The sequence below is a fragment of the Micromys minutus genome (genome assembly GCF_963924665.1).
Source record: "Micromys minutus genome assembly, chromosome: 8".
In the NCBI taxonomy this organism is placed as follows: domain Eukaryota; kingdom Metazoa; phylum Chordata; class Mammalia; order Rodentia; family Muridae; genus Micromys; species Micromys minutus.
The window spans coordinates 33,077,674-33,087,344 of NC_137977.1; the positions used below are offsets into that span (position 1 = coordinate 33,077,674).

The 9,671-nt window shown below is 42.1% G+C and overlaps 1 protein-coding gene across 1 annotated transcript; it reads left to right on the forward strand.

The window, feature by feature from the left end:
- Positions 1 to 2,087: 2,087 nt before the first annotated feature.
- On the forward strand, positions 2,088 to 8,269 carry ARL14EPL (ARF like GTPase 14 effector protein like; the record flags this gene model as incomplete). The annotated part of the gene is made up of 3 exons (XM_080920165.1): positions 2,088 to 2,183; positions 4,447 to 4,586; positions 8,047 to 8,269. 3 exons carry the CDS (start codon positions 2,088 to 2,090, stop codon positions 8,267 to 8,269), a joined length of 459 nt encoding a protein of 152 aa, XP_080776291.1.
- Between the last annotated feature and the right edge of the window lie 1,402 nt (positions 8,270 to 9,671).

A 9,671-nucleotide genomic window follows, 5' to 3' on the forward strand; every position in this document is an offset into this window, starting at 1 on the left:
ACATGCTAGCATTACCTGGTGAGAGAGTATCAATGAGGAATTACCTAGATCAAGTTGGCTTGTGAGGATGTTGTGGAGGATTATCTTGATTGTGTTCATTGAGGTGAGAAAGCGGCCCACTGTGGGTGTCACCATTCCATAGGCAAGAAATTCTAAACTGTATAAGAGAGAGAAAGCAGGATGAGTACAAACATGTGTAATAAATTCCTGTTTGTTTGTTTTTTTTTTTTAAATTGGGCATACAGTGTCTCAAACTCCTGTAACTAACTGATTTCCCAGTACTGATAAGCAATAATATCTAACCTGAACCTGTGAGCCAAAAAATAAGCCCCTTCTCCCCTAAGTTGTTTTTGTTAGAGTATTTTATCACAGCAACAAAAATGAAAACAGGAGCACAAAAGAGCAACCTAGTCCCCTAATTCATGGAGACCTACATTCCATGAGTAAAGAATATTCATAAGCAATTAACTATCCCTGTACATTTAGAATCTCCTAGTGCTTCAGAAAAAGCTTTTGCTCATAGAGACATCATTAAAAAAAAAAAAAAACTTTCCTTTGAGGAGGAATATTTGTTATAAAGAAAACAGAGGGTTTGAAATGTCATTCGGACATTGGTCTGAGGAAGCAGTAAATGGTGCCCCAGAGAAAAGAACCTTAGTGAATCAGGAAAACATTTGGTTGGAGTGTCCCCAGGGCTCAAGGTGAAAAAGTTCAGTTCAGTGAGATGTGGAAAAGCCGCTAGTGCAGCAGAGAAGTCGTGGCTTTGGCTCACACTCTGTGTGCTGAGGTGACTTTAGGCGTCTTGTTAGAGACAGCTGTGAGGGCCCGACACTGATAATGCCAGGGACATAAACATGGTCAGAATGTGTTCAGTGAACATGGATGGAAAGAAAGTATGGGCAGTGGGTCTGAGGTGAGATGACCGGATTGGATAGGGAAAAAAATAGATCTCATTTTCTTCTCTGATATTTTTTTGTAATGTCCTAACATGGGTTTGGAAGAGAGAGTTTACTAATTACACAGATTAAAATACAATTTTAACAGTAAAAATGAATAGGCATCATTGTTGGATTTCTCTAAGTACTTATATAATTAACGCTTCTACCTTTTTCTTCTCTACCGTCCCTTCTCTGATCTCCTTTCCTTATCCTGATATCCTTTTATCTGTGTCCATGGCCTTCACCCTCATCCCACTCCTCCTCCTCTTTACTTACTTATAAGAGAACTTGTGATATTTGCCTTTCTAGGTTCTTCAGTTTTACCCATTTTTTATGTAAATGACAAATTTTCTATTTTTCTTTGTGGCTGATAATACTCGTTTGTGTATATATACACATTAACCATTCATCTGCTGACAAACATAGAAGCATTTTTTAAACATGCAGGGAAGACTGTTTAAGGCTATTGCAAACAAACAACCAAACAACCACCAGAACTCAGTTTGAACTCAACTTCCTTGAAACAAAAGGTGAAAAAAGTTCTTAATGGGTAGGATATGTAACTTAAAAAGTACTGGGGAACTCGGGGTACATAGGGGTTCTGGGCAGTAGGATGTGTGACTGTGAGTTCTGCATTTGCAAATACCTTTCTTTGTATGTCACAAGGCCACTCTCATTTGGTAGTTGTCCTTGATCAAATTTAGAGTCCTGTCCTCTCATATAGAATGGAAGAGGGTGGCTCACAATTACTGGTGATGGATTTTGTTTGCTGGTCTTACTTTCTTTTCCCCCAAGAGAGTCAGCACAAAGGGAGAAGCGTGAATTATTCACCCCCTTTTTGTTTTAAACAAGAGGGTGCTCTGCAGCTTCACCCACTCCAGAGCCATCTGTGATTCTAAGGTTGGTATAAGATGAAAGTGACTCGCCAGTGGAGGACCTGGAAGAGAAAAGTGCCATTCGAACAGTTGAGGGGAGTAAGACGCAGGAGGTTAAGAGTGACAGGGGAGAAGGAGCCAGGCTTTCTCATAGAGTGGGGCTCTGGATGTAAGGAGACCTGGACAAAGATCAAAAGGCAGCCCTAAGATGACAACCTGGCTTGTGTGACATTGATGTGCTTCATTTATTTCCGATTTTTTTATAGTTGTCAAAATGACCGAGCCATCACGTAAGAACAGCTCCACTCAAGAGGGACGCACAAACTACATGTTTCCAGAGAAAACCAGTCCGATTGGACAGAAGCAACTGGTATAGCACACAGATTTAATGAGTCTATATTATTCAATGAGTTTCTAACATGGGATGTCTGAGGTAGACATGCAGGTGTTCAGGTGGTCGGGACTTCCCAAGGGAAAACTTTGCTCTCCAGATGTTGGTACTGTCTGACAAATTTCCTCTTTGCTTTGCTTTAGCCCAGTGTTCTAGGTAACATTAAGTTTTGTCCTCACAATAGAGTACTTAAAAAGAATATAGTCTAATTGTCTACATTTAGTTAAAAAAATTACATTTGTTCTAAATACTTTGTATAGATTGATTCACAAAGGTCTTATCACAAGATACTATTAGCCTTATTTAATAGAGAGAGAGGGAGAGAGAGAAAGAGAGAGAAAGAGAGAGAGAGAAAGAGAGAGAGAGAGAGAGAGAGAGAGAGAGGGAGGGAGGGCGGGAGACAGCATACTGCTAAGGCTTAGAGAAGCAAGAATGTATTCAGTTTACCTAATTTACAACCTGTAGGCCCAAGATCTGCAGTAGGCTCATCTGCTGTGTCCATTCTTAGTTTCTTAATTTGGAACCAAGCAGGAATTGAGGATGCTTGCTTAGTTTTACACTTTTCATAACTAGACCCAAGTGTAGAGCTGTTGCATAGGGTAAGTTTATAAGACAAACCAATTTACCCCCATCACGATGAAACTTTACAGAAATGCTCACATTATTCTAGACAGGCTACCTGGACTACTGTTAACCTAGCTGAGCTGAAGAAAGCCTGTTACAATGGTAGTGCCCCTTTTGTTTCTAGGAATTTCCAGTGGAAACCAGCCTGTGAACTCTCAGGTTATTTTCTCTTAAAATCACCCAGAAGCATGTCTCTTTTCCTGTGATAATGTATATCACACTCTTAGGAAATGTCCTTACACTGACTACACACTTATAGCCTCAGCACTTGAGATGCTGAAGCAGGAGAATTGCCACAAGTTGAAGACCAGCGTTGGCTACACAGTGAATTCTAAGCTGGCCTACTTTACTGTGGGACCTATCTCAAAGAAACAAACAATGATAGCAATATTAAAAAGTCACTTTTTATTTTTGCGTGTAGATCAATGTTTGACTGGGTGTGTGTGTGTGTGTCTGTGTATCCCAAGGGCATGTGCCTGGTACCTACAAAGGCCAGAGGAGGCTATTGGGACCCTTAAAACTGAAGTAACCATTTTTAAGATGATTGTGAGCCACCATGTGGGTGCTGGGAATAGAAGCCCCTCCTCCACAAGAACATCCAAGGCTATTAACCACTGAGATCTTTCCAGTCCCGCGTCACAATGTTGGTTGAAGTGTCTGATATCTTGTCTTCACAATCAGGCCCCATTTTGTTTGTAAATACAAACATCTCCCAAACAAAGACTTTTGAAAATCTCCCCTAACACTCCAGAAAGTTGTCCTAACAAGATTTCTCTTGCTCAAATCTGGCTTTGACTGAGAGCGAATTCTCAGTGCCACTGTCTCTATTGAAACCTGATGGTGTGTGCAGCCCAGGACAGGGCATGTCTCTGAGACCCATTTCAGAAGCTGTAGTTAGGCAAAGAGGATCGTGCATGCTGTGGCTTCTTGTGGCTTTGACATAGTGTCTTAGTTAGGGTTTTACTGCTGTGAATAGATACCATGACCAAGGCAACTCTTACAAAGGACAACATTTAATTGGGACTGACTTACATGTTCAGAGGTTCAGTCTATTATCAAGGTAGGAGCATGGCAGCATCCCGGCCAGGCATGGTGCAGGAGGAGCTGAGAGTTCATGTTCATGTGAAGGCTGCTATCAGAATGCTGGCTTTCAGACAGCTAGGAGGAGGGTCTCCAAGCCCACCCTCACAGTGACACATTTGCTCCAACAAGGTCACACCTCTTAATAGTGTCACTTCCTCAGCCAAGCATATTCATATCATCACACTTAGTAGATGGGTTTCTTCAGTGATGGTTGTTGGAGTACCATTACTGCTCTGTCCTTGTGCCCAAGAAAAGTGGCTCTGGAGTTCGTACTGTCAAGTTGGCAAGACAGGCTGGTGACTAGCAGGTAAGCAAGTATTTTGTTCTCTCTTAGTGATTTTCCACATTTTTGTTACATGCACTTTATACTCTCTCTAGAAAGAATAACCTGACTTGAGAAATCACCTGACGAAACTCTTGATTCTCCCTTATAAAACAAAATACTTCCTTGCTGTTTTAATAAGAGCCATAGACAGTTGATTTTGAAAGAATGTAAAATGAACACAGCTACTAAAACACTTTTTTCATTTCATAGCAACAGATAGAACGGCAGCTAAAGTGCTTGGCATTTCAAAACCCTGGACCTCAGGTGGCAGATTTTAATCCCGAGACAAGGCAGCAGAAAAAGAAAGCGAGGATGTCAAAGATGAATGAATATTTTTCTGTGAAGTACAAGTAAGACCATGAAGTATTTGATTGATGGGATAAGTTATATGGTTTACAGATTGTATGTGTTCTCCTTGATTTTAAAGCAAAGTAATTGAAAGTTACATGTCTTTATGGTTTCAAAATTTTCTTCTATAGTACACTACAACTCCATAAGTCTGGATGCTAGCATCTTAAGAAGCAGGTTGAGAGCAGGGCGTGGTGGCATTCCTGGAATGCCAGCACTGGGACGCAGAGGCAGAAAGATCCCAAGTTCAAAGACCACTTGGGTTGCTTAGGAAAACTGTGTGTGGGGAATGGGGTGGGGTGGGGTATCTAAATCTCAAATTAAAAATCACCTTTTAAAAAAGGGTTTGTACGAAACAATGTTTTTAGTAAAAAAGTTGACTAAATATAACAAAGAAATATCATTAAAAGGAAAAAAAATCATGCTATCACAGGAATGGACTTGGGATATTGCATGGGTACCCTGCTATCACTAAATATAACCAACCGGGATAAAAATATCCTGGAGATGTTGCTCAGTAATGGAGCACTTGCCTAGCATGCATTAGGCCCTAGCTTCCAACTTCAGCTTGACAAGGAAAGAAGTTATAATGTAAGGAGCTGGAAGAATGCTCAGCGGTAAGGAGCACTTCCAGTTATTTGAGAGCACCTGAGATGGTGCCTAGCACCCAGCCTGGGCAGGTCACAGCCTGGGCAGGTCACAGCCTGGGCAGGTCACAGCCTGGGCAGCTCACAGCCTGGGCAGGTCACAGCCTGGGCAGGTCACAGCCTGGGCAGGTCACAGCCTGGGCAGGTCACAGCCTGGGGCAGGTCACAGCCTGGGCAGGTCACAGCCTGGGCAGGTCACAGCTGCCTGTAAATATATGGAGTCCAACCCCATTTTCTGGCTTTTGGGAGGAGTCTCCACAGACATGGCATTGTGCACACGCAAACACACTCACTCACTCACACACACACACACACACACACACACACACACACACACACACAAATTTTAAATGATTTATATGAAACAGGAGGAGTAAAAGCTAAACATATTTTTGAAAATCTGCTATTTTCAAATATTTCAAAGGTGATGGCATAAGCCATTGGTAGGATTTTTTTTTAATTTCCTTTATTGAAAATAGATTATTTCCTCAGCTGGGTGGTGGTGATACATACCTTTAATCCCAGCACTCAGGAGGCAGAGGCAGGCAGATCTCTGAATTTAAGACCATCCTGGTCTACAGAGCAAGTTTCAGAACAGCCAGGGCTACAGAGAGAAGAAACCCTATCTGGAAAAACAGACAGACAAACAAAAAATGGAAAAGCAGTGGTCACACCTACCATTAATCCCAGTACTAGAACCTATAAAACTAGATATTTTTTTCCTCATACCACATATCTTGATGATAATTTCTCCTCCTTCATTTTATGCATAGAATATGATATGTAGTTGTGCTGATCTTATATAATTGCTTTTAAAATAAAATTTTAGTTCTCATTAAAGAAAAGGGACAGTACAATAAAATACTTTTTTTTACAACCAAGCAAAAATGATTTAAATGTACCGTTTTTAATTTTGTGACTGTATGAATGCAAATGCCCACAGAGGCCCGAGGCATCAGATCCTCCTGAAACTGGAGCTACAGGTGGCTGTAAGCCATCCTAGGTGGAAGCTGGGAACTGAACTCAAGTCCTGTGGAAGAACAGTATGTACTCTTAAGTAACTACTGAGCTTTCTCTCCTGTCCCATATGTGTATGATTTAAAAATTATATATATATATATATATATATATATATATATATATATATACACAATCATATATTTTTAAAAATCATACATATATAAATATAAAGAATACCATAAGGAAAGGTATTTGATAAGTTCAAATACATTAAAAATGTTTTAATTAAAAGGTATTCCTGATAATGTCTGATTACAAGGCTGATTATGGTATAAAATATGTGGCCCTTGAGTAATTACACCATGCAACAGATCTGGTATAAAGGGTGTTTATTGGGATAAGGGACAGGCATGAGAGTTAGAGAAGGGGTAGAGGCAGACAGGGCAAAGACATGAAGGCAGAGAAGGGGGTATCACAGAGGACAGAAAGGGAGAAAAATTCTGGAAACAGAGAATGCTGGGAACAGAGAGAAAGCTGGAGCAGTGGGCGGTCCTTTTAGACACAGCCCATACCTGGCTCACAGTGATGATGTAAGTTGTTGCTAGGTTCCCTGGGAGAAACCTAGTGGAATCTCCTGTAAGTTAACAGAGGCAGTTCCTCACCCTTCCTTACTTTTCTTGGACTTACAAATAGGACTGGGGAAAAGGAAGAAAGTATGTAACTTCCACTGAACAAGAGAGGAGGAGGAGTTATGGTTGGGCACAAAGTTTGCAGAAGTACCCACTGTGATACAGGTTGCTCCCAAGGCTCAAAGGCAGATCTGTTTTGAAGGATGTAATGAAGGTGGTTTGGCTTGGAGTGTGTGGAAAAGTTCTTGTAAACATCTTTTTACTCGTGGGAATGCTGTAGAGTTGGACAGAGAGGGATCTAAAGGTGGCAGTACTGCCCTCTGGCACTGAACACAACTTCAGTGGGCCCTGTCAGTGCAGGCTCCTGCCTCCTCTCTGACTCTGACCACACTGGGGCTAACAGTCATAAAGAAACAGAAGAGAAGGCACCAGGAACCTTTGCCAATAGCCCCCCTCCCCAACCCCTTTAATGATTACGGTATAGTAACTGATGGGTCTCATCTTGAGTCATTAAGAAAGAAAGTAGTTTTTGCTAGAGTACTTTTAAAAGGGAGGAGTACAAAATCAGTAGAAAAAGAAATGTGAAGGGTGTGTCGCCTACGTGCTCACAGATAAGGTGTGGGGAAACCCGGAATGTTATACTCTGGGTTCTCTCCTCCATGCGAGGGCTGTAATACCCGTTTTCCGTCCCGAATGCTGGGAGTGAATGTGGTTAATAGCCCAGTGACCTCTGCTTCCATTCTCACAAGCAGGAAAGATTCTGTAGGACCAGGCCACCCCCGCCTCCCCAGCCTTACCAACACGACTGGGGATGGTTTATAGCTTCGTGACCTTTGTATTGCCTGTATGACAGAGAGCACACTAGAACCTCCTCCAGGTCCTACAGCGTAATCTATCTATAAAATCCATCTTCACAGAAGAGGTAACGCACTTTGAAAAGTATTTTGATGTAATTATGCCTTAAACCTTAGTGTACACATGAGATGATACTACACTGGGAAACTTGCTGCATTAGTGCTGGACAGCTAAGTCGTTCTCAGCGACAGTTGTCCTGCCTGCGCTTACTGGCTGAAGATCCCAGCTGAGCACTGCCTTTCAAGCAGCGGACTGTTGCTGAGAGTATCTGGGATGCTGAGAGTCGGTCCGTGCGCCTGACGCGCCTTGTGTAGGCCCTGGCTTGGGGAGAGAAGCAGCGCTAGCTTACCACAGCATTTTCTTCTTTGCAGGGTGATGAAGAAGTACGACAAAAGCGGCAGGCTGATCTGTAACGACGTGGACCTGTGTGACTGCCTGGAGAAGAACTGCCTGGGATGCTTCTACCCGTGCCCCAAGTGCAACTCCAACAAGTGCGGGCCCGAGTGCCGGTGCAACCGGCGCTGGGTCTATGACGCCATTGTCACCGAGTCTGGCGAGGTCATCAGCACCCTGCCATTTAGTGTTCCTGACTAGGAGATATTATGCATAGATTCTCTCTCTCTCTCTCTCTCTCTCTCTCTCTCTCTCTCTCTCTCTCTCTCTCTCTCTCTCTCTCTCTCCCTCCCTCCCTCCCTCCCTCCCTCCCTCCCCCTCCCCCTTCTCCCTTCTCCCCCTGTGTATGTGTACATGTTTATTTTAGGATGGGGTCTTAATTCTGTAAGTCAGGTTGGCCTTGAACTTATGGCAGTCCTCCTTCCTCAGCTTCCCAAGTCCTATTAATTTAGGTATATTACATCACACCAGGCCTCTGTTTCTTATACATACATACATACATACATATATACATATGTATGGCCATATATATAATATATTGTATATTATATATGTGCGTGTGTATACTTTTAAGTCAAACTTCTTTCTCTTGGATAAGTGTTTGTGTTTGTGCAAATCTTCTCTCAAGTTACAGATGGATGTAGAAAGGGCAATAATTGTGTAGACTCAGGTTCCTCAGCTCGTGACCAAAGGCTGCAGGAGTGACCATCAGTCTCCCTCATTAGCAACACTCTCAGCTCTGCCTTGAAGTTTCACCTCTTCCTTCCCGGGGTGTCGGGTTGAGAACACCACAAGTTTAAGATTTGCAGAGCTCTGCGTCTGAAAGCTGTTATCTGGCACACACAACCACGTGTATGTTTTTCTTAGAATGTCACATATTACCAAGAAAAGCAAACTTGTGCCTTTGTACTGTATATTTCTTGTCTTTCTGTTGTTTATATTTTGATGTCAAACTTTAATTTGGTAGTGAAAAATAATTTTTTATTACCAGACATTTATATTTTACTAAGTTATATATTAGTTGACTAAATTGAGAAAAAAAAACTTGAATATGCTAAGAGTCAGTGATTAACACATTTCTTACACAATCAGTATTTCAGGATTTTTTAAAAGGAAGTTAGCCTTACAGGATACTGTATGTTTGTGAGTTAGTGTACGGATGAGCAGCGGACAGGAAGTGTGATGTGGCTGTCTCTGTCCTGGCACTGTAGCAGGTGTCTGGAAGGTTGAATTCAGCCTTCTGTGAACAAGGTTTGTGTGTGTGCATGCGTGTGCACACACGTGCATGTACATTATCACATGTGTTTGCCCACCCATGTCCTTTGCAAACACAGTATGTGCCCTAAATGTCTGAACCGTCTGCAACACCACACTTACTAATTTCCCCATCGTAAGTCAGTTTCCCTTACATGTTCATTGTCTGGAAAGCTCTCAATCTCCAGTCACTAACTGGAGATGTGTCCTGTGACCCAATTCACATTTGAAACAAATTCCCGGATGATGCTGATGTCATAGCACTTCTCTATGTCACATTAGATATACAATGAAAGGAAGTGTTTAAACAGTGGGACCTAGTGACTTGGTACTATTTTAAACCACACAG